General features: G+C 39.9%; 1 protein-coding gene across 1 annotated transcript in view; it reads left to right on the top strand.

Moving 5' to 3' along the window:
• Positions 1–219: 219 nt before the first annotated feature.
• ndufaf2 (NADH:ubiquinone oxidoreductase complex assembly factor 2) overlaps positions 220–26,405 on the top strand; it is a 49,669-nt gene continuing 23,483 nt past the window's right edge. Inside the window, exon 1 of the mRNA XM_002934202.5 lies at positions 220–472. Coding sequence (XP_002934248.2) covers positions 358–472 — 115 coding nt within the window. The 5' untranslated portion in view covers positions 220–357. The remainder of the gene's footprint in view (positions 473–26,405) is intronic.

Below are 26,405 nucleotides of genomic sequence, written 5' to 3'. Positions count from 1 at the left end.
ATTTGAGAACTACATCTCCCAGCATGCTCCTTGCGCTATAGTAGAGCGGCAGCACTGCCAGCAAAATCTCTCTCAGCGTTTGGCTATAATGGCGGCTATAAGGTACACTAGCTGCGCTTTGGTTATAGGAATAATTATATAAAGTTCTAGGTTTTAGATCTCATTCTAAAGTCTCACATAGATACTGACACAAGCCCCACCCACATACTTCCGGAACTTGGAGTGAGCGGAAGAAGAGCTAAAGGAAGTGATTGCTAAGCGACCACAACAGCCAATGGCTACACGGGGGCGTGGCTTACTGTCCGAACTAACCTGAGACATTTCCCTGTAGAGCAGTGACTGGGGCTCCGGGCAGAGATGGACAAGCTGTGGGCTTTGCTGCAGAGAACTCTGGGCACAGTCAGGCACCACATTGGCACTGACCAGTTTGGCAATAAATACTATTATGTCCCTGAGCAGAGAAGCTGGACAGGTAACAGGCAGGCTACTGTGCATCTGCTGGCTGCGTGTGTTGCTCCTAATGCTTTTGTTGCTTCTATTGGAGCCATAGGGGCCTGCTATATGCCACACTAGGCTGTGAAACTGGAATTGCCCTTCAGCTCCCTGCATCCTCAGGCAGGCCGTAGCCAATTGGCTAGTTCAGTTTTTAGGGTTAAACCCAGTACCCCACCATGTTTAACAGATATGAAATGGTTAAAGTAGATAAATCACCCCACTTCTAAAGGTACAGTAATAGCCAACAAAATAAAACATGTAATAATACCAAAGATAATTGTATTTAATAAGTATAGTGGTACCAATAATCTGATTAAACAATAAGTAATGTGCCTGTTCTGTGCCCTTCTGAGACCAGAACTAATGCCAGAGGGAATAGTGGCACAGTTGGCATTGATTGTGTTACATTGCCGTGCCCCTACATCCTGAGAGCCGGGGGGAATAATGTGCTTATTGGAGCCGGACAGTTTAAAGAAATGAGAAGGTGCTACTGTGACGAGGTAAAGGTAGCGTCAATAGAAGCCATTGGGCCACAGACCAACAAATTGATTACCCCCTTCCCACACCTGCCATAACTGGCCAATATTGGACATATACATTGAAACTGGGCATCAGTCAGAACACACATGTCCCTCTGTCTTCCAGGGCCAACCAGCTGCTGCCGGTCCTTATGGCTGTAATTATAGCACAAGTTACATATTATAATATGTAATAATAAGTGTTTGGGCACAGCTATAGGGCATTATTAATTGGTTGCCCCCCCCCTTGTATCAGAATGTGGCACTTATATCGAGGTGACTGAAGTAGGAGGCTTATTTTAATTAGCAATTTTGCCTAACAAAGTGATGATAGAGGCAATCTGCACTATATGGATTAAAGTGTTAATTGGTATGACGTGGATACCATGTCCCCCTGTGCCAGCATTCCAGCAAGCCCTCGTGCTAAGCATGTGTCAGATCCTCAAAAAAGGGAGGGTTGTTTGATGTTGCAGTCAGTTGAGTTCTTATATTTGCCCAGATGTCTAAAACTGCCCCCCATCTACTTTCCTGCTGATTCCCTGTACTAGTGCAATTCACGTCAGAATTTAATAATTCAGCCCTGTAGCATCCGCCATCCGCTTATAGGACATCCAAGTCTCATTTTTTTCCTTGATGATTTCCAACAACCCCTAAGCATAGCTCCTGAACAGCTGCCCGAATTGCACTAAGCATGTGCAGTGTCACTGACACTCCTAACACAATTTAAAATTGTAAATTGTGCACAACTTAATCATGATTTAATAATGACTGTTATAGAGATTCAGAGACATAGGAAGTAAATTCATTATATAAAATACAGCATTTCTACCCATATTTGTATTTAGAGGTTTAGTTCCCCTTTAAAAAGAATCTTAATTTTTTTTCCATATTAAGAAAATTGGTTACATAGATACAACACTAAAGAATGTGATAACGTGCTGCTAACAGAAATATGTTTGTGATGTGTTTGTTTGCTGATTTTATGTATTTATTGCTAAAAAGTCGATTTTTAAATTATGCGTAAAACAGGGATTAACAACCTTCAGGATTTTGTTGCAGAACTACAGTTCCTAGAGTTGCCGCTGTGGCAGGGTGCTGCTGGGAACTGGATTTCTTTTCATGTTTTATTTGCTGTTTGATTGTACATTTCATAAAGACCATTTGTGTCCAGAGGGGGGCAGCATTGTTTGAAAAATAGGATCTGTTCTGCACAGGACTTGCTTACAGTATGATATTATTGTTATTATAAAGTGATGATGTAGGTAAGAATTAACCTTCCATTTTCTGTGCAATTAGAAATAGATATTATTTTGCTCTTTGTAGCAGTGGCCATTTGTTTGCATGGTTTAACAACAAAATACATAATAATACTGCTTGGTTACAAGTAGAAATTATCTGCGTCCTGATACAAATAAGTTTTGTATTACATAAAATCTACATTGAATCTACTGTATTATATTTAATTACAGTATTATTTGTAATTACTTATAATCAGGGGTTTGGCAATTTGGGCATTTTGGTTCAGCAGCATCTGTGTACCCAAAATTAAAGGCGCTGTTCAACGTCAGGTTAACTTTTAGTATGTTATAGAATGGCCTATTCTTAGCAACTTTTCAACTAGTCTTCGTTTTTGCTTTAGTTTTTGAATTATTTGCCTTCCTCTTCTGGTTCTTTCCAGCTTTCAAAAACTGTTCCTCTGGGAGGCTACAATTTTATTGTTATAGGTACTTTTTACCAGTGAACCCCCTAATGCAAAATATAATATTATAAGTCACCAAGAAGTTCTTAACCATTTAAAATATAGGTCATGGGACCCATAGAAGTTCATTTGCAGTGTTGCGTTCATTAGTAGCACTATATAAATGAAAATATATAGAATACTCCAAAGATTTTATTCATGGATAATCCCCTAGACCAGGACCGAAACGTTGATGTAACAGATATGTGATTATCCATGAATAAAGTCTAACATTTGGAAGTGGAGTGCGCATAATCTTTGGAGTATTCTATACATGGAACAACCGCTTTGCAGCACCCAGAGAGGCCATACATAATTTGAGTAATATGGGAGTGCGGACTATTTGTAAATAATGAAAATATATATACATACTAGTGATATGCGGGCCGGCCCAATACCCGCGGGTTCGGATAGACTTTGCCACATCAACTGCGGGTTGCGGGCGGGTTAGGGTTGACCTCTCACCCTCCCTACCCTAAACCTTACACTGCCAGCTTCCTCTTCCGGCTCTCTAATTTATAGACGCGCGCCCGATGTGCCCCGCCCCCTTTTGTGACATCATTGCGGGGCGGGAGTGGGTCTATAAATAGAGGGAGGAAGCCGGGTTGGGAGTGGGTGGGTTAGGGTTGGGTGCGGGTTGAGTATTTCTTGGTAATTCTTGGTATTTATGGCTCTTGTGCATCAGTTAGAATATTATACATAGTAACAGGAAATATCAATATCTGAGTTTTATTAAGTAAGGAGAATAGGAAACCCCTACATCTAAAAAAAAATTTAAGCTACTTTTAGTTATGCTTAAAAAATGTCAGCAGCATTTAGTATCAGTATAATTTATTATTGCCTTGTACCTACACATGCAGGGTATCAATTCAAAATGATTACATTTTATTATTGGACAGGAATTTAATCTCACTGCCTTTGGCCTCTGGAAGAGAGAGAAAGATAAGAGACAGATATGTATCTGATTCTCCTTTGCTCAGGTATGAGAAAGGTCATCTTAGGCTTCTGATCCCTCTCCTGAGCAGAGCAGCATCAGAACACTTCTCTGTTTTCCTTCTGTAGGTCTCTCTCTACTGTCTCTCCAACCTTACAGTTACAGAAACTGACCAGCAGGTGGTGTGGTTGTCACAGAATTCATTATATCCTTACTTACCATAATAAAAACTGAAAAAGTTTTGAAAATTAAAAAAATTAATTGTTAATGTAAATTGCAAAATATCTTTAAAAAAATTCACCCAGAGCAATTGGTTTTACCTGGAGCTTCAAATGTATGAAAATCTCTCCCTGAAGTGTCTACTAGCTGATAGGTTGGGAGCCTAGTTAGCAAGGTAGTGACAGAGCCGACTTTGGGAGTTACCTGATTTTGAAGGCTCACCCCCAGTTCCCGATTTTTCGGGAATTTTGACGTGGTAATTTCCACACGAGCACCAAAGCTGTCAGGTTGACAGCTCTGTAGTGAACACAAGGCTAATGATGATCCTTTTAGGACCATGGGGGGGGGGGGGGGTAGGCTTCCTCTGAATCGCCTAGAAGTTAATCTTAATCTTGGCATAAGATTAATCCTTACAGTTACACTATGAAACTTCAGGGACCTGAGGGTTTTGGACTATGTAGTTTTCTGACTGTTGATGAAAAGTATATACTTGCATTAGGACCAGTAATAATTCACTTCAGTTGTAAACTTCCAGAATTCTATAAAGTAGTCTATTACGATCAGCAAACTTAAAGGGTGTAGGCCTTGGTATATTCATTCAGGCCTGGACTGGCAATCTGTAGGTTCTAGCAAATGCCAGAGGGGCTGCTGTAAGATGCCATAGACACTCACTATTTATTGGGCTGGTGGGGGGCTGTTTGGGCAACTGTGTACCTAAAATGTCAGGGCCTATTTTGAGTCCCCAGTCCAGACCCGTATTCATGTACGTGATACATCTTATGTGTACCTATTTATACTTAAAAATGAAAGCTGCCAGATTGCTTGCCTTATTTGAGTTAGTTGCCTAATGCATTTAAGTAGATTGTAGTTATAATATTATCATATAATTTCCTCAGTAGGTACCAAATCCTCGAGTCCTGTAATAAATGCTTTTGTCCTTTGGTATTTACATATGGGGATAAAAATAAGTTCAAAAGCAGAAAGCTGGGAGAATTTGCTTACCCTAGAAGCATATCATATAAAATGAGATAAATAGTGTAAAAGCAGCCATTTGGGAAGGGAAGTGCCAAGTGCAAGATGTTGCAGAGCTATTGCTTGGAGCTGCAGTCAGGCCCACCAGCTTCTATGTATAGCAACATGGAATATAGCAGCCCTTGTCATTGTACAGAATACAGAATACAATGCTAGCCATTCTGCACACCATTCATGCCTATTAGCATAACAGCAGCAGGGGGGACGAGAATTCCTATTTAACCAAATTAAACAGACATTCCATTTATTTTAGTGGCAGACAATTTTTTTTTTCTTTAATGAAGCCCCCCCCCACCGTGTTTTTATGTAATGTTTATTTATCTTATTTGGTTTTTCCTCCCACATATCATTTTTGTCATATTAAATTGGGAAGCATTCCATGTTGGCATTCCTTGCCAAGACATTGTGCTGCCAGTTACAGACAATACAGCTGAGTAGCTTGGAATGCATACTGGCTTCTCTTAGTGTGTCATGCACAAATTAGCTGCTGTATAAAGAGAAAAAAATGCAATTTACAGAAAAACGAATACTATTTTCTGTCTTATTAAATTAAAGGGGAAGGAAACGGTAAAATCTGCAGAGGGGTCAGTTTGTTAGATGTCGCTCAGTGATTCTAAAGGCAGCCACACACACAGAGAAGAGTGTACAAAATGATGTGTGTTATGATTATCTGTGCATGTACGGGGATGGAACATTCCAGACTGTACAATTGGCCAGGGGATTGGCTGGGTTCGACAGTTGTATCTGCTGGGGCACCATGTTGGCCAGTGCATGAAGCATCTGTGCATGAGAAAGTGTAGAGGTGTCTCAGCTTCTCTTTTCTTAACTCACTGCTTTTCTTATTGTTCATTCCCTTTGTACAAATGATCAGGATAATAGAAAGCTAGCTGTTTTCTTTGTGTGGCCCCTCATACAGGATTTGTCCATTCACCTATGGACTGATCAGTGGGAGACCACCATTGTTTTTCAGGCTCCCAGGTATTCCTTGGGCTGATTTGTGTGGAGTGTATAGGGATTCCCAACCTTTTTTACCCATGAGCAACATTTCAATGAAAAAAAAGCTGGAGAGCAACACAAGCGCAAAAACTTTCCTAGTAGGTGGCCAATAAGGGCTCAGATTGGTTAATTGCAGACTACTAGAGGCTCTGTTTAGCAGTACACATGGTTTTTATGCCTCTTAAACTTGCCTCCAAATCAGAAATTCAAAAATATGCACCTGCTTTGAGGCCACTGGGAGCAACATCCAAGGGGTTGGTGAGCAGCATGTTGCCCCCGAGCCACTGGTTGGGGATCACTGGTATACAGAGTACAGAATTCTTCAAAGAGTTGGTCATGTTCCCACCAAGGGTGGTTTATATGGAAGGGTGGAAGGATACTCCTCTATGCTGTGATACTTGCCACCAAAAGAAATGAGACTGTTGCATATATATTTAAGACTAGTTTGGTACTTAAGCTTCCCAGCAACAGTGTGGCGCATATATCCTTCTGAAGTGCAGAGACTGATTATTCCCCTGATCTTCAGTGTGTGTGTCTGTTCACAGACCTATTGATTGTGGTAAATGGGTGATTGGGCACAAAATGGTGGAAAGTAGCCAGGGGAACTGTATAGATGATTATCTGTATTAGAGGCATTTGGGATAATATTATGGTCTGCATAGTGTTCTATTTTTAAATATTTCTATTTCACTTTATCCTACTTATCTAATTAAAGGGGTTGCTCACCTTTAAATTAACTTTTAGTATTATTTAGAGAGTGCTATTCTGAAACACTTTTTATCATTTGCAGTCGTTGAATTATTTAGCTTTTTAGATACCAAGGGCTTTATACCGGCAACTCCTGTTGTTGCCGGTGGAAAGCCTTTTCGAAGCGTTTTGTTGCCTGCAACTGATCCGTGGGCTCTTACCCTAAGGATCTGTCTGGTTGCTAGGGTCCAATTTAACCTAGAAACCAGGCAGCGGGTTGAAAGAGAGGCAGAAATATGAATAGAGGCAGGCCTGAATAGAAAGATAAGTATTGAAAAGTAACAATAACAGAGCAATAGTTGTTTGGCTGCTGGGATCAGTGACCCGTATTTGAAACCTGGAAACTATAAAAAAAGATTAATTAAAAAGTTGCTAAGAATAGGCCATTCTATAACATACTAAAAGTTAAAGTAAACCACCCCTTTAATGCCGGGCAGTGCTGTGTTTCTTGCTAAGGCTAAAGGCATGCAGGGCATTTTTCTGCCATCTATAAAGCTCACAAAATTTAGGATACAAAGGAAACCAATACAAATATTACTTTGAATAAATGACCCTTAAAACATATTGCAGGGTACTAGCAAGGGGAATTAAAGTTTGTCTACTAATCATGTTATTTAGAATATGGGAGCTTGGTGATTGATAGCGATATAATAGGCAGACGAGATACACCAGCATATACTTTAAATACCTTTTTTATAACCTTGGGTATAATCAATCATTATGTCAGTTTCAATTAAGCTTTATTGCTTGCAAGCAATGGTTTTCCTTAGTGGCGTAGGCCGGCCAAGCCATTTTCCCCTGACCTTCTGCATAGCCGTTTGCCCTGCAACCTCTCCCGCATCTAATCTGAGCCACGGAGGAATGCAGTATTTGTGAATATTGGCAGGTTTTTGGCTGAGTGAGAGGACGGTGCCGCAATAGAAAGACTCTACGGGGTGACCTTCCTCTGATACTTTTACCTTCTCGTGCTTGGATTGACATGTAGGATAGTCAGCAGATTTGCAGAGACAAAGATACCGTTGTCCTAAACATTGCTTAATTAGGGAAAGTTATGGGCTAGAATGAGAGGAATAGAGAAATTCTGTTCTATGGAGATGGGTGTAGAGAGCATATTCTTAAAGGGGAAATATATTAGTACAGATATAGGACCTGCTTTTCAGAATGCCTGGTTTTCTGGACAAGGGCTCTTTCTCTAATTTGGATCTCCATACTTTGTCTACTAAAAAATCATTTAAACATGAAATAAACTCAAAAGGATTGTTTGACATCAGTAAAGATTTATTATATCTTCCTTGGGACCAAGTACTGTTTTATTACTACAGAGAAAAAGGAGAAAAAAAAATAATTTTTCAAAAATGTAATTATTAAAATGAAGCTTGTGGAAGATGGCATTCCTATAATTCAGAGCTTTCTGGATACCAGGTTTCCAGATAACAGATCACATACCTGTAGCAGGCATTTTATTTGACTTCCTATAGATAAACTGCATGGCACAGAGTATTGTGTGGGACCTCCCTTGTATACATGTTTGCATTAATACTTTCTAGTGTATAGAGATACTAAATTTCTTTATTTTGTTTTGACTTTCTGTAGAAGCTCGTGATTTGGCAGCCCCAAATGGGTGAGGTTGTGTTATTTTATTCTTGCAGAGAATGCCCCTGCAGATACAAGCAGTATGGAAATTTCTCTTTATAAATACTGTATATACAGTTTATTATTCAAACAATTAAGGTGCCCATACACGAGCTGATTCTAGCTGCCAATATTGGTCCCTTAGACCGGTATACAGCTTATCGGCCCATGTATGGGCACTACCAACGGGCCTGCCCCACCGACATCTGGCCTGAAATCGGCCAGATCTTGGGCAGGTTTGAAATTTAGTCGGATCAGGGACCACCTTGGCTCGTTAATGTGGTACCCGAACCGACAGACGCCTATACCCATCGTTCCTGTGGCCAAACGACCGAATTAGCCCGATATCGCTCACTCATAGGTTCTTAGCGTGAATTGCCACCTGTAGGAATCTACCACTGACCAAAAGTTCAGGGTTAACTCCTTGTGACCATGACCAAATCATTTAATCTGTTATCCTAGCATGCTTTCTGTAGTTAAATATGGTTGCCTTAAGTACTTTAAAGTAGGAAAGCATAATGAAATATTTCCTAACACAGGCTTAAAGCCACAACTATGAACTAATTTTGCTGGGGGGGGCAGCCATGTTCTTCATGGTGTTGGTTAATGGGAAATTACAGAATTAGCAGCTCAGCATTTCTTTGTAGAGGTCCTTCCCTATTTATCCTCCACTATGAATTCCAAACTGCTGTCTGGTTGCTAGGGTGAGCAGGACTCTAGCAGCCAAATAGCTGTTGAAATGCCAAAACTGGAGAGCAATCATTAGTTACAACTGTTTCTGAGGACATACTGTATAGGAAAAAATTTGTGTAAATGTGGGCAAATGCCATCCCTTGGTTTATCCACTTAAATGCAGCACTTCTGATTTGGGGAAAGGTAGAGCCGCTTTTAATGCCACTCCTTCGCTCCCCTCTCGTTCCCCAGCCCCTAGGCAATGAGTGGAGCTGGGGAACGAGCTTCCTATGGGATGCCAACGCCCAGGTACACGTGGGAGCTACATGCCTGCTGCTTCCTCTACTTCCTCATCCCCCCAGCGACTTCCCCCCAACGGAACATGACTTGTAGTGCATGCAGCATGGTGAGTGCCCGTATTTATGTTCTGTCTTATTAATCATTTGTACATCACCCATTGTGGAGTAAAGTTTCTATTAGCAAGATTGTCATCAATATGTAATTATATGCATGCATATAATTCAATTTTACATTACACAGTTCCAATGTGTTTGGAGTATAATATAAGCATTAATGAAACAAGTCCTCTATTTGTAAAGTGGGTTTGTGTTTTGTTGCACTTACTATTTTTTAATGAATATCAAGGCACAGCAATATACACATACCTTGATCTTAATCTTCGCTCTGAGTATAAATTCTATGAGAAATTTTGTTTGCAGGTCACTGCAACATTTTTGGTGATTATGGTGCATTTTTAGTCATTTTATTCTGTTTTTAGTCATTTTATTTAATTTTCAGTTCTGCGTAGGTCTTCACTTTTTCTGTCCATAAAACTTATTTGGCCAAGGCAAAATATTCAAACTGTGATTCTGACTGCACACAAGGCAAATTGATTTTAGTGGTTTTATTGGTTTTTAGTGGAGTCTGCATTGTTGTTTGTTGTATGTTTTTGGCTGTGGTAATATAGTCTGCTATATATCTACATAGTTGGTGCTTCTGTACGCCACATAGTTTGGCAAAGCTAGTTGGGCATCCAGCTGTTCAGTAGACCCCTAGCGTTTTAAGATGTTTTATGCTGGTACATTACAATATGTGGGGTATATAATGTGGTAAAATGCAAGCTTTGACTGCCTCTGTATGCCATCAAACTGTTCAGCCATACTAAGACATATTTGATGATAATGTAATATTTGGAGATATATAACAGGAGAAGACAATTGCATGTTTATATGTGGGCTGCATTGATTTTTTTTTTTTTTTTGCCAGGGCTGCTTTTTACTCCAAGTCTGGTCCAGATATGACAGTGTGTGCTGAAAGTATTTGCATCATGCAGTAATGTTGGTCTGAAAATGCTATGATGCCAATGGAGGGGCCCATTCTTGGCCTGCATTTTTCTGCAGGCCAAGAATCAGCCCTGTTTGGCATAAGCCTTAACATCCTCCAGTGATATTAACTGTACTTCTCTTTTTCCAGAGACTCCACCCCAAGTCCTACATCATTTGCATGCTCTTAAAGGGGTTGTTCTCCTTTGATTAACATATGGGGGCATATTTATTAAGCTGTATAAAACAAATTCGCTGAAAAAACGGTGTAAAAAGCTGTGTAAAATAAATAGAGAAGATTGCCGTCTGAATGCCAGATTTTACACTATTTTACGTAAGTTCATGAGAAAAAACATGTAAAAATGACGCTGATTTTACACCGTTTTTTACGCAGCGAAGCCTGGCGATGTGTGGCGAATTTTCTCGCCGATTTTTACACAGCATAATAAATATGCCCCTTAGTATGTTTTAGAGAGTGCTTTTCTTAAATAAGTTGCAATTGGTCTTAAAGTTTTCTTTATTTGTGTTTTTTTTTTTAATTATTTAGCTTTATTTTCAGCAACTCTCTAATTTGGAATTTTAGCAGCTATATGGTTGCTAGGAACAATCAGGCAGAGGTTCAAATTTAAAAATGGAATATGAATAGGGTTGTTTCTAAAAAGAGAGATAAGTAGTTAAAACTAACAATAACGATGAAATGGTCACAGAGCAATAGATTTTTTGGCTGCTGGAGTCAGAAGAGAAAGACAAATAATTAAAAAATGATAAAAATTGAAGACCAATTGAAAAGTTGCTAAGAACTGGCCATTCTACAACATACTAAAAGTTAACTTAAAGGTAATCCACCGCTCTAATGAGCAAGCTGGGATGCTGCTTACTTTTTTTAAAACACAGCCATCTGAACTAAGAGCTCCCTCCTGATGCTGGCCACATAGAACTTGCTAGGATAATTGTCTGGGATAAATAGTATTATTTCCCACAAACGGAGATTGGGCTCAATAAAGTCGCACCTCCGGTGGGAAAAAGCATTACTATGATAGGTGCCCTTTAAAAAACAAGCCTTACGATATCAAACTTGGGGTCATCTGTATGTTTAGCTGCAACAACCAAAAATCACCAAAGACAACAACAGATGGAGGTTTTGCACATTGGGCAGCAGCATTTCTGTATAGTGAATCTCAGTCATCTGCTGTTTGTGTTTATTACAATTTACTGTGCAGCGCTGAGCCCCATTCTTTCTGCTCCACATTTGTTTAGCCAAGTAATTAAACGTCATCCATAATAGACACAACATGTTAGTTCTTTGTGGTGCATGATACAAGGGGGAGGAACAAGCCGGGGCTCTCATTTAGGGGATTGTCACAGAGGAACCCTTTTGAAAAGTATTCCGCGGATAACGAGGAAAAATGGCTCGCCTCAAATTGACAGACAGGATGTCGAGCTCCGCACTATTTTCCCGCAGCTGAAATTCAAACGTGAGGAAATTGCATGAAATTTACAATTCAATGCGTGTTTCGTCGGGGAGAAATCCATGGATTGTTTTGACACTCGGTTAGAAATCTCGCATGAAGATGGACGTCTCATGAAATTTGCAGCTGCTGATTGAATTTAGATTTCCATAAAGGCCATCAACAATAGCAGCCTTAGGGCAGAGCGGAAATATGACAAAATCCGTGAGGCTAGCAGATTTCTTTCCCCGGCCTTATAGTTGCAAATTATTTTTAATAAGGGCTTGGGCTGGCCTGAAAAAGGTAGCTGGAATGAAGGCAGTCAAAGCAGAATTCAGTTTTCCTTTAATTGATTTTAACTGAAAATGTCTCGGCGTGACATCTAAATAGGCCCCGTGTTATCTGCAAGGCAAAGGCCTGTCCATTGCAACACGGCCATCTGACTCTGCTGCTCTTTATACCCCTACTACCTCTACAATTTCATCTCTTATCATAGTTTTCCAGTTACACTAGTTACTGTGTATGCGACAATTGTTTGTCTTAGTAATTGTTCCAATTTAGCTCAGATACTTTTGTATATATGGGTCTAGTTTATTCTATTTCTTTAACAAATGGAAGAAGGGCAACAGCTCCCAATACCCCTTCTCATACCCCACATTCACATAAAGCCAGAGCATATCTGCTTGAAATATAATTCAAAGCAGCTTTCCACTATACATTTGTAAATGTGATTACTAATAAAATCAGCATCTATCTGGCTGACAGTGCCGACATTAGTTTTGTACCAGTTTGTATTTATATGTAGTTGGTATGGTTTGTTATATACACCCTAGTTTTATTGGCTAGCACTGTAGAATATACTGACATTTCATAAAATTTTATTTATAATAATGAAACTCATAGCAAAGTGTTTCAGCAAGACACTCTTGCTCGTACAAAAATAAAAAATGATTGGTGAACTTTGTATAAAATACTTGCGAACAAAAGCTTTAGCTCCTAGTTGTTGCTCTGTGCTGCAACCAAATACAATTGTAGAAATCCAAAAAATAGGAAAAAAGCTTCAGCAGGTTTACTGCAAAACATTTATTGGGGGTAGTGGTAACCACTACCCCAATAAATGTTTTGCAGTAAACCTGCTGAAGCTTTTTTTCCTATTTTTTGGATTTCTGCACTCTTGCTCGTGTTTCTGTTTGTATATTCCTAGTTTGTCCAGTAGGTGGCTTCAAAGGAGCAAAAAACTTGTTAGCATGCCAGTAAATGTTGGTAGCGTGGGGGGGTGACTGTCCTGGCCCCCAAAAATATTACAGCCTTCAGGTTGTTGAAATACAACTTTCTGCACTTAAGTCAAACACTTTGAGGGAGGGACTATGGGACAGCTAAGGGCCTATGGAAGGCAGGTGCATGCTGGTTATTTGTGATGGAAATTAGAGGATAGTTAGAGGATACAGAGGGGAGCGGGGGAGCAGGGAGAGGGAGGATACAGAGGGGAGCGGAGGAGCAGGGAGAGGGAGGACGCAGGAGCGGGCCATAGTTTTAGGACTATAACCCAGCCCTTGAACAGTCTGAGGGACCATGAACTGGCCTCCTCTTTAAAACGTTTGAGGACCCCTGCTCTATATTGTGCCAGGGGAGGTTCACCTTTAAGTTAACCTTTAATAAGTCTTATTCCTAGCAACTTTGCAACTGGTCTTCATTTAGGTATATTTATCATGATGTGTAAAAAGTAGAGTGAAGCATTAACGGGGATGTTTCCCAGGGCAAGCAATCAGCAATTAGATTTCAACAATTAGAAAACCAAAGCAAAGAATCTGATCACCAGTGATGTTTTACTCCACTTTTTACACAGCATGATAAATATACCCCCTGAGTGTTTGAATTACTTACCTTCCTCCTCTACATCTTTGCAGCTTTCAAATGGGAGTCACTGACCCCATAGCTAAGAATCTGTTGCCTAATCTATTGAGGCCACAATTTGATTATTATTGTTACTTTTTATTACTTATCTTTCTTTTCGGGCCCCTCCTATTCATATTCCAGTCTCAGGTTATCATTGTCTACGTCATAATACGTCATTTAGAGGTGAAAGACCCCTTTGGGACACGCAGTGTTTGTACAATTTTTTAGATTTGTAAAGCCCTGTTTTAGGGGTTTGGATTCTTCTGGTTAGGAAAAAAATAGAAATCTCAGATAACTTTTCTCACAACTTTCCTAACCTAAAGAATATCCGACCAGCCCTCTTTCTCCTGACAACTTCCTCCACAACATTCCCCACTACTTCATGTTTGCAAAGTGACCAGCAGGTGGCGATGTTGTAGCAAATCCATTCTTATTAACAGTACTTTTAACCCTTAATATCCTAGAATTAACAAAAAAATAATTAATATAAAACGCAAAAGTGCTTAGAATAGCACTCTCATCAATTTGACATCAACTTATTTTAAAGGTTTACTTATCCTTTAATATATGAACACATAGGGGCATAAGACTGGAGACGAACATCACCGGTGATGTTGCCTATAGCAACCAATCAGCGATTAGATTTTAATGGCTACAAGTTAAAAAAACAAAAGCAAAGATGTCATTGGTTAATATGGTGATGTTTGTCTACAGTGTTAATAAAAATGCCCCTAAATATAGAAAGGCAAGCAGCACACTTGGTGCACTGATACAAGTTACAGGTGCAATCCGGTACTTTATACAATCACAAAGCAGCCCTGTCCTTTATGCAACTGACCCACTAATACAGGAGAAATATCCTCCTCCATGCAAGTGATACAGTGTTACTGGAGCCTAATGCTCTTGTGTAAGACTGGGGATTATTTCAAGGAAAAGGGACATATTTTCTGTAATGAAACAACTGATATAACAGGGGCACTGGGCTCTTTTATAAGACTGCTACAGTGTTTCAGTAGGATGCAATGTGGCAGGAGCAGTATCTGCCTGCGCTACATTACCTATTTATATTCAGTGTAATGTAAGCAGCAGTGAGCCTTGCAGGGGGGTCCCTTGAAAGACTTGGGGTGCAGAGGAGCAATGCTACACAATATACTGCAAGAGAAATTGTAACAGAGATTGTATTGAGTACGGCTAACACCTGGTATCCAAGTGGCAAAGGCTTGACATAGACGTGTCATCTGTAACCCTTAAAGCTCCGACATAAAGAACCAAGGGAGAAGCAGGGATTTGGAGAGCTCTGTGGGGTACTGACGATGCTGCATATTCCATTGTTTCATGTTCTAAGCAAGCGTCGAGCCTTTTTTTCCGTGACATTGTAAAGTCACCTATTTAAATCAGTCTGGTACATCTCAGAGTTACTGTCGCACTGGGTTATGTTAATTAATTGAAGCTTTCTACAGCTCTATCTTTCTTCTCATTCTGAATTTGCACTTCATGCATTAGCTGTCATTTTCCCTTTGCCAATTTCAGCAGGGCTGCCTCTGCCTTCACTTAACAATATGTTCTCTAATAAAAAGTGCAATACGCCGTCACCTCCCTGCGCTGCTTGCATGGGAATCTCCTTAACTATAAGAAAGAAACTCTATGGGGCTGATTTACTAATCCATGAATCCGAATCCCGAATGGGAAAAAATCGGATTGGACACTTTTTCGTATTTTTGGCGATTTTTTTTCGTCACCGTCACGACTTTTTCGTAGCCGTTACGACTTGCGCAAATTGTCGTGACTTTTGCATAGCCATTATGACTTTCGTGAATTGTCGCGACTTTTGCATAGCCATTATGACTTTCGGAAATTGTCGCGACTTTTGCATAGCCATTACGACTTTCGCGAATTGTCGCGACTTTTGCATAGCCATTATGACTTTCAGAAATTGTCGCGACTTTTGCATAGCCATTATTTTTCGTATTGAGCGGCCGAAAAATTTGCGACAATTCGTGAAAAAGTTGCAAAACATTGTTCATTACGAAAAAAAACGCATTCTGTCGCTTTTCGGACGTTCGTGGATTAGTAAATGTGCCCCTATATGTTGTTAAAGCCAATTGGGTCTCCCAGTACAACTGCTGCTAAAAAGGGGTTAGTTAACCTTTAAGTCAACATTTAGGGGCAGATACAGGGTAAAGACACACGGAGCTACTTAGTAGCAGCTACTTGTCACGGCTACTAAACTCCAAAAAATCCCCTGCCATAGACAATACTGAGAATTGCCTCTGCTAAAACACACGTAGAGACAATTATCAGTATATGATCAGCATTGTCTATTTTAGTAGCCACAACAAGTAGCTGCTACTAGTAGCTCTGTGTCTCTTCACTCTTACTAAAACTTGTTTAACTTTTCTCATTTTTTTTTTATTGTTGAAAATTCAAATCTCCTTTAAAGGTAAAGTGCCCAGTTAATTTGTACTTTTTACCTTTCTAATGACATAGTGTATCCTGTTTGGTTAATGCATGGTTCCCCTACCTTTATATTTGCTGCAATAGCCGATGTACAGTCTTTTAGGTGCATCAACCCCGTGCTTTCTTCATTGTATCCTTTATGTTATTCATTTGAAAAAGTAAATTTAGTTATAACACAGTAAAAACTCCCTTTTGTTTGAAAACCCAATACAGAAAATACACCTTGATCGATCACCTTGTTCACCTTCCTTTTCTCTCCTCTTTCGCTAAACCTATCACTTATTCTTTCATATAACTGTATTTATATTATAGATTTACTTGCACTGCAGTTCCTTTGCCAGTAACATTCTAGTGCTTTATTGAGAAAAATTACATGTATACCTACATCTCAGTTCCGAGACTGAAAAGATTTGTAAATTATTAGCCTTCCTTCTCTATTTCCAGCCTGTAACTAAATTTGCTTTTTGGTTGTCAGGGATCACTGACCCAGGCAACCCAAAAAACCCAAACCTGGCATATTGTTTTAGAATATTCCTGTCTCCAGTTGTTAGGTGACTTAACCCCTTTTCGACATCTGTTGCAGTTGTAGCGTATATATCCTATATACCTGCATGCTTTCAGGGGTTGAAATGTAAATGTCGTTTTAACAGTAGAGGTGGAGAAAGTTACTAAGCAACTCAGTGTTAAGAATAGGAAATGTCAAGATTTTTTTTTTGTACTCGTCAACTGGATTTGTGTCTGCGTCAATGACAAGCTGACAAGGGGAAAGTTTCTGCATATAGGGATACGTCGTCTTAAAATACCTCAGTATATGCAACTGATAAATTCCTAAAATACTTTTGTGTGTAAGAATGAAATGTTGTTTGCCATTTACTGGCTCAATTCAGTGTCAAGCCTTGTGACAAGTTTACTTGGCCGGATACTTATGCAATTAGGACTTTCCCACTTCAGACTCTGCGTGTTTCCTCTCTGTGCCATTATTGTTATTTTACATTAAAGAAGCTACAATTTTAATGTAAACAATTGCCCTTTCCTTATTTAAAGAGTTTTGTTAGTGGCCTTGTTGGACGCAGATTGCTTTGGCTCACTTCTATAAGCTTTATTGTCTGAAGAAGAAGGTCTCTATGTTGGCCACATTTTTGTAGGAGGAGAAGCCTGCCTTTGTCCTGGAGCCATTCTCCATGCCTCTTGGGTTCCTGAACATGTTTCTGCTGTTTTCAGGGTATGTTGCCATACCACTCTACCCATACCTCCCAACATTTGAGAAATGTAAAAGGGACAAATGGAATTTTTTTAACCACGCCCATTTTTCCGACCACATCCCCTAAATGCCACTCTCATTTTACAAAATTTGCCTGGTTATGTAAAGTTTAAACACATTTCTGGGGGTCTTGTTTTATATGTTGTTACCAAGAGACCTGTTTAGCTTATTAGTTACAGTTGTATCTAAGTGCAGGTGTTGCTTGATAAGATTTCTGGGCTCTCTGCCAAAAGCTACTTATTTAATTAAGTTCGAGGAACATTGTATCTTTTTTTAGCATTCAGTGCAGGAGATCAAAGGAAAATGTGTAACGTTTCAGTAAGAATCTGGGACTTCAGTCTGAGCTGTTAAAATCGGGACTGTGAGAATCAGGACAGTTGGGATGTATGCTCGACCCACCATAAGAGTTCCATAGGTTCCATAGAAAGTCACTATTCCTGGGGGCTGTATGGGCCTCTATTTAAAATGCCAGGGCTTAGTCTGAATCTTAGTTCGGGCTTGGACCAAATGTGGGCATTTGGCTTATTTGGCAAGGTCACTAAATGAGTGGATTTTAACCAGATGTTGCCGGTAACACACTGTGACAAAGCAGCATGATCCAGTCGTTTGGCACACAGTCTGGGGTGCTAGTTTCATTCCAGCTGTGGCACTTTGTGTGTATTTGTGTGTACTGTGTTTTGTCTGGGTACTTTGGTTCCCTCTTGCACTACAGGCAGGTTAATTGCCCATAGTATGTGAATATGATAGGGACCATAGACTGTAAGCTCCACTGGGGCAGGGACTGATGTGAATGATGTAGAATCTCTGTTAAGCTCTGCGGGAATATGTGGTCACTGTAACTGTTATATATAATAAGGGAGACCCTTTTGGCAGAGGATGTAATCCCCATGCTTACCTGAGTGTTTTCTGAGCTGTCTCATGGATATCACTCACACAGGGCATCAGGAGGGCCACATACATATATACACAACTTAGTCTGGAGGCGCACAACCAGCAGCTTTTATTTGCCTGTGTAGGACCACCTTAATGCCACTTTGATTGCAGTTTGTGGAAAGGTGGCAGTCTTTGCTATGGAACGTTGAATGTTCTTATGAACACACTGAACTTTTTAATTATGCTAATTATTGAGCAGCTAGTTGTGAGATATATATATATATATAGCCAACTGTCAGGGGAACTCATTTTATTAATCATCCTTTGCAGTTTAGTCTTTTGTTTTGTTTCATCATAGTGACAGTTCCCCTTTCAATACTGTACGTAGCATAACTGGGAATTATGAGTGGGGAGTCATTACCTGATGGAAGTGTAGCTTTCAGCTCTCATTCTAAGCAAGAGGAGGATCAGTTTGCTGGAATAGGTCTATCTGCCTGTAAAGTGACGTTGTCATGTATTGCTCATGTTTATACACAACATCCATTATACAAACACTCAGATTCCATTCTGCATTAGGGGGTGCTTCTCATTTACGGACAACTCCATTAAAGATGATTCTATTTTTTTTCTCTTGGATTGCAGTGACAGTTACCCTTTCAAGACTGTTGGTAAAATTAAAGGGGATGTGAGCTTAAAAAATAAAAATGAAAGAATGTAATGCTCATGGTCATTTGTAAATATATCTACAGTTGATAGCAGTATAGATATGGGCACCTATTATCCAGAAAGCTCAGGCCTGCGGTTTTCCGAATAAGGAATCTTCCCGTAATTTAACCCAGTAGGATTGTTCTGCCCCCAATAAGGGGTAATTATATCTTAGTTGGGATCAAGTACAGGTACTGTTTTATTATTACAGAGAAAAAGGGAATCATTTAACCATTAAATAAACCCAATAGGGCTGTTCTGCCCCCAATAAGGGGTAATTATATCTTAGTTGGGATCAAGTACAGGTACTGTTTTATTATTACAGAGAAAAGGGAATCATTTAACCATTAAATAAACCCAATAGGGCTGTTCTGCCCCCAATAAGGGGTAATTATATCTTAGTTGGGATCAAGTACAGGTACTGTTTTATTATAACAGAGAAAAGGGAATCATTTAACCATTAAATAAACCCAATAGGGCTGTTCTGCCCCCAATAAGGGGTAATTATATCTTAGTTGGGATTAAGTACAGGTACTGTTTTATTATTACAGAGATAAAGGGAATCATTTAACCTTTAAATAAACCCAATAGGGCTGTTCTGCCCCCAATAAGGGGTAATTATATCTTAGTTGGGATCAAGTACAGGTACTGTTTTATTATTACAGAGATAAAGGGAATAATTTTTAAAAATTTGAGTTATTTGATTATAATGGAGTCAATGGGATATGGCCTTCCTGTAATTCAAAGCTCTCTAGATAATGGGTTTCCAGATAACAGATCCTCTACCTGTATCTGTCTATCCCTTTCTGTTTCCTGTCATGGTGGTTCTTACTTGTGAAACAATGGGCCAGATTCAGTTTAGGGCTCTGGTACACGGGGAGATTAGTCGCCCGCGGCAAAACTCCCTGCTCGCGGGCGACTAATCTCCCCGAGTTGCCTTCCCCCTGCCATCCCACCGGCGAACATGTAAGTCGCCGGCGGGATGGCAGGCGCGGCGGCGCGATTTCGCGCAAATCGCCGAAAAAGACTCGCGAGGCTTTTTCGGCGATTTGCGTGAAATCGCGCCGCCGCGTCTGCCATCCCTCCGGCGACTTACATGTTCGCCGGTGGGATGGCAGGGGGAAGGCAAATCGGGGAGATTAGTCGCCCGCGAGCAGGGAGTTTTGCCGCGGGCGACTAATCTCCCCGTGTACCAGAGCCCTTAGTGAGAAAACTGATGGATGAGATTCAGTTTGAATGCAATTGAATTCAGAGAAACTAATCTCCCAGTTTATCACATAGAAAACTTCATTGAAGTCTATGGGAAAAAAACTGGAACTGAATTAGGAGTAAAGTTTTTTGTCCTCAAATTGAATTTCCAAGCATTTTCTGGTGATAAATCGCTTTTCTCATGTAACTGAATGTGGCCTTATGTAGCATAAGCTAGCTGATAATTAAACTAACTGCAAATATCTTATCCATTAATCCATTACAATGAAAGTATATTGGAAAGCTGGTAAGATTTCCATTTTCTTTAATAAGGCAAATGTTTGGTTGTTGATATCTCCTTTAGATGGTGTTTTTTCTGAGGTAGCGGTTTTTTTTTTTACTTCAATAGGCATTAGTACATGTGCGTGATGTCACTTCTGGGTACGGGGAAAAAAACGCTTGGTGCCATGCTGACGCGCGCCGCAGGGTCTCCCGGGTTCTCTAGTCTCCAGGTTGGCAGCTCTGCACACATATAAGTACATTCTGTGTTAGGGTGTGCTACAGCTTTAGGGTGAAGACACACTGAGCTACTAGTAGCAGCTTCTTTTTCATGACTAATAAATGGCAGAAAATCCCCTGCCATAGACAATACTGAGAATCTGCTAAAACACACATAGAGGCAATTATCAGTAAATGATCAGCATTGTCTATTTTATCAGCCACCACAAGTCACTGCTACTAGTAGCTCTGTGTGCCTTCACCCTTAAAGGAGAATGCAAGTCAAAATTTAAAAAGCATACTGCCCAATAGTCCTCCTGTTGTTTAGTAAAAACGCCACACTTTTGGCTCACCTAATCAAATATTTACTCAGTCACACTTACTTCACATTTTCTAGAACAGGCAGCCATCTCTAAAAAGGTATTCTCCCTTCCTTTCCCTCCTTGCTTCATACTGCACATGTGTTTCATTCCCTCCCCCCCCCACCTCTGCCAGATCCGCTTCTGATTGGTTGGTAGGCATGTGTAGCTCAGAACAGGAGACAGGATCAAGTTACACACATGCTCAGAGAATAGGACGGCTGCCGCTGGCACCTACAGGAAGGGGAGAGAGATTTCAGTGATGTCACTGTAGGCTTCACACTGCTGTAGGCTGCCAGCACCATATCTCAGAGAAGCAAGCAGGGATCTGGGAATTTAGATATGCAGTAAGTACTTAAAAAGAATGCCTTTAGACTTACTTTTAATTTATATTAACCTTTCATTGTGGCTGTGTTGGCATGCAAAGGGTTTGCTAAGGTGAGGCCCTGATACAGAAAGCTTTTGGCAGAGTCATACATTTAATGAATGATTTTAGTTCTTGTGCTGCAGAGCGATGTATTTTTGGCCTCTGCAGTGCTGGTTAATTATTTAATGTAATATATATTACTAGGAAAAGAGAACTGAAGTGTATGTCTGATATTCAAGTGTGTCCTCCTCTAATGGAACACAGTTTCAATTGACTTTGGTTTCTGTAAAACTGACATTTGCAGTGTATGGACCTTAGTTACCGTACCCAAATGCTGGGGGTAAAAACTATCATGAATAAAACCTGTTATGTAGAAACATCCAAAAACCGTCATGCTATTTCCCATATAGGTTACAGCCAGTTGTTGCCTGAGGCACAGGCAGATTAAATCACTTAACAAAGGTCAGAAAGTGCAGAGCTCAGTCACTTAAAGGGATTTTGTCATGATTTTATGGTAAACTTGTTAATTCTAAATTACACTGTTTACATAGCAAATAATTCACTCCACCATTTAAAATGTTATTCTTGAACCAACAAATATTGGTGTGTAGGTGCCAGTGCATTGTGCCTGAGTTACACATCTTACACATTAGAACTGCTTTCAGGTAACCTATTGTTTCTCCTACTCCCATGTAACTGGAGGAGTCCCAAGCCGGACTTGGATTTTTTACTATTGAGTGCTATTCTGATACCTACTGGGAGCTGCTATCTTGCTCCCTTCCCATTGTTCTGCTGATCGGTTGCTGGGGGGGGGTGAAATATAAAAAAATCTGTGCTTTTGAAAATCAGATTACAATGCAGAATTCTGCTGGAGAAGCTCTATTAACTGATGGGTTTTTAAATTACAGTATTCCTTTAAATCCATTAAAAATATCAATATAATACAAACCCCATAGGTTTGATACATTTGATACAAAACCTGTACAAGGTTTAGCAACTGAACCAATGTTGGAAAAGAAATAAGATTTCTTTTAACTTGCTGGCTTATTCCCTGAACACCCAGGTTTATCTGCTTCCTGCAGTCCGATGGCTCTTTGGATCACATGTTGCGTTCCCTTCATATCTATGGAGTCCATTATCCTTTTAGATTAAAAGACAAATCCAGTTGGAGAAAGCTTGCATGTTCATGAGGGATCAGTAGGAACTAAAAATGTTACACCTTATTTCCATGACACGGACATTCAAGTATGTGGGTATACCTTTTTTTTCTTGAGCAACCCAAATTAAGTTTTAAAATCAGCTTAACAACTAAAAAAGTGGCTAAGAACCAGATATGCACCTAGAAAGGCAATTAGCATTATTTAAGGGGTCATGGAGACCCATTTTGCATCCTGACTCAAAGGTAAAGAATCCCTGGCTTACAGTGTGCTGAGGGGGCTGCCATATTGCTTGTCTCAGTAAGTAAAAGCACCCCTAAGAGTCAGGAGAATGTAAACAGACACAGGGTATAGGGTAAAAATCCAACTATAAAAAAAATAGAGATATAGGATCCATTGTCCAGCAACATGTCATCTAGAAAGCTTAATATTACCGGAGGGCCATCTACAATAAAGTCCATTTTAATTAAATAATATAATTTCCTTTTTCTCTGTAATAATAAAACAGTGCCTTGTACTTGATCCCGACTAAGATATAATTAAGGTAAAACAATCCTATTGGGTTTATTTTATGTTTGAATGTTTTTGAACAGACTTGAGGTGTGGGGATCCAAATAATGAAAAGATCCTTTATCCGGAAGACCCCAGGTCCTGAGCATTCTGGATAACAAGTCTGATACCTGTACAATGTGCATTCAATAAGCAAGGGAAAACCTGTTGCCCTTCAAATGTTTCTGAATAACAACTCCCACCTAGGCTTACATATATTGCCCTCAGTGGAATGTTTTTTTTTGTTTTTTTTTTGCAAAAGGTTATATTTTTCATTTAAATGTATTGCTGGGAAGGCGTTGCCATTCCTGAACCATGAGGTAGCACTTCTGTACCTCGGAAGTGATACATTAGATTCTGTTAGGCTCCCCTATAATTCATGGTTTGCTAAACAGACTCTAAAATAGCAAATGCTCTGGAGAGCAAACAAGAAACGGATAAGCTTTATAGCTGTAACCGCAAGAACTCAAAATACCCCAAAATACAGACTTGACTTTTCCGTGAAGTCGTTTTCTAGTAAATTTCCTCTCTAATGAAATAAAGATTCCTTTAATTGCTCTCCAGGGAAGGGAAGAACACAAACATTTCTTCTCCAAACTTTCTCATTTTATGTGTCCGGAGAGTGTGCAGCAAATCTGTTCACTAATCTCTCCAAATCACCTCGGCACAACATAGAGAATCGGTGATTGCTGTGCCATTGTTTCTAAGGTATGAAAATCTTCACTTACAGTAATAGGCTCCTAGGAACAGCGCCATCTGCTGCCACCTTTCACATTATAAATCAAAGAAATATCAGGTGGGCAGTGACTTCCATTACTGGCATTCTGGATAACAGGTCCCATACCTGTAATGTAAACTTTATAATTCACATAACATTGTCAGCAAGCTTGTATGCGTTATTTTATACAGACAGAGTAGAGTGTATGAGATAAGGGTAAGTTCGCCTTCAAATTAACTTTTCGTATGTTAGAGATCTGTTCTAAGCAATTTGATCTTTTTGGATTCTAATTTTTGAAATATTACCTTTCCAAATCAGCCTTTTTAGTCTGCAACTGCAAATGGTATCTGGTTGTCAGAATTATGACCATGACCAAAAACAACAGACCACAGGCCTTGAAAGAGAATAAAGGATATAATCGCTAGGTGCCCCAGTGATTATAATTGCTAACCAGATTATATTTTGTGGCCAGCATGAATAAACTTTGATACTAATCTCTGAAGGCATATGGGCTTTTCCATTCTCTAGTGGATTCGCTCTGTAAAGGAAAGGTAATTTTTGTAGGTCAGTAGCTGTGTCATCTTTGTAGGTCAGTGCCGAATCTGAACGTGTTGATAGACATATGTGAGTTTCATTCCATTAGACCTGAATTGTTATAGGACAGGGATAGGTGTTGGCAGGGTGGCACCCCTATCATATTAAATTACTAACCCTTTTGCCTTTTTTATTTTGGTGCAAGGGATGCCTGGAAGAGAAGGGTGAGATGGACTTGGTTAGAGAGAGAAGTAACATCACTCTACACTGGTGCAATCTTTTGTTTATTGAGCCAGATACACCACACAGAACATTTTGGGGGCTCTACATCTCCCTTCATCAGGTTGCATTAGTGAGCTAGCTAATTATGTAACATGACGAAGGAAGGTGTAGACCGGGAAGCATATATATTTGAAGAATATGTGCTTTCCAAAAATACTTTTGTATATAAGGGTGAGATGGAGCAGCGGTGCTGCAAAATATTGAACCAGGGGTGGTGCAGTTATTTCTTAAGGACAATGACAGACGAGGAGATTAGTTGCCAGCGATGCAGGAAACCTACAGATTATTGTTGGAGGGAAAACATATTTGCCACTTTGGCTTTCCGAAGTCACCCGAAGATTCCTTGTTAAGCAAGCGATGCATGTTTTCCCACTGGCGATCTACAGTGGGACGACATTTGGAGAAGGTTAGTTTAGAGATTTATCACAGGCAACTCATCTCATTGTTTGCCTTTGGCCTTCGAGAAGTGTGTAATTGGATAGGGGGTGTCTAACTTATTAGCAATTTTTTAATGTAAGATTACTATTTACTTATAAAATGAAAACCGAGTTCAATCTCCAAAAGAAGATGGAATCTTATCCTTGGGCTAATGAGCAGCAAGAAAAGATAATTCTAAGCAACTTTCCACTATCACTATATTACAATTTTGTAGTGCTTTAAAAGTTATTTGTAAATGTAATTGCTATTGAGAGCAATTCTTGTTTATCCTGTTTAATTCCTGTTTATGGTTTTTTAAACAATGTTGCAAAAGTCAGTCTCATCCAGTAAGACAGGTCTGTCAGTCTGCTGCCTTGTGTTAAAGGAGAATGCAAGTCAAAATGTAAAAAGCATACTGCCCAATAGTCCTCCTATTGTTTAGTAAAAACGCCACACTTTTGGCTCACCTAATCAAATATTTACTCAGTCACACTTACTTCACATTTTCTAGAACAGGCAGCCATCTCTAAAAAGGTATTCTCCCTTCCTTTCCCTCCTTGCTTCATACTGCACATGTGTTTCATTCCCTCCCCCCCTCCTCTCTGCCAGATCCGCTTCTGATTGGTTGGTAGGCATGTGTAGTTCAGAACAGGAGACAGGATCAAGTTACACACATGCTCAGAGAATAGGAAGGCTGCCGCTGGCACCTACAGGAAGGGGAGAGAGATTTCAGTGATGTCACTGTAGGCTTCACACTGCTGTAGGCTGCCAGCACCATATCTCAGAGAAGCAAGCAGGGATCTGGGAATTTAGATATGCAGTAAGTACTTAAAAAGAATGCCTTTAGACTTACTTTTAATTTATATTAACCTTTCCTTGTCCTTTAAGGTGGCCATACACATAGCAATTCCGATTGTGGAGGTAGAAACAATAGCAATTCTACCTTCTTCTGTCGATTCAGCCCTGAATGCAGATTTTGTTCGGGCGCCTTCAGCGGTGCCCAATCAAAATCTTTTAACCTGGGTGATCGACTCGTTGATCCGCCATACACGCACCAAATATCGTATGAAACGAGGTTTCATACAATATCATCGGTGCGTGTATGGCCGACTTTACACTATTTCAAGGGCAGAAAATGACAGACATTTGTATATATACAAATAACTTAAAAACCTTTACTAATTTGACATTAGAATTAATTACTGTTGCAAAGTTGCTTAGAATTATATTTTTAGGGTTGATGTGGGGGGGGGGGGGGGGGGGGTGCAACAGGGTCAGGGCAGGCATAGCCAAGATGCACCTGGGTCACTGTGGATGCAGATTGGCATATCTGTTACTTAATTTTGGGTGGGGTCATAGAGACCCAAGCTAAACATCATGGGGACCCATGT

Source organism: Xenopus tropicalis, chromosome 1 (assembly GCF_000004195.4).
Source record: "Xenopus tropicalis strain Nigerian chromosome 1, UCB_Xtro_10.0, whole genome shotgun sequence".
Classification (NCBI taxonomy): Eukaryota; Metazoa; Chordata; class Amphibia; order Anura; family Pipidae; genus Xenopus; species Xenopus tropicalis.
This window is presented reverse-complemented; position numbering and strand designations above follow the sequence as displayed.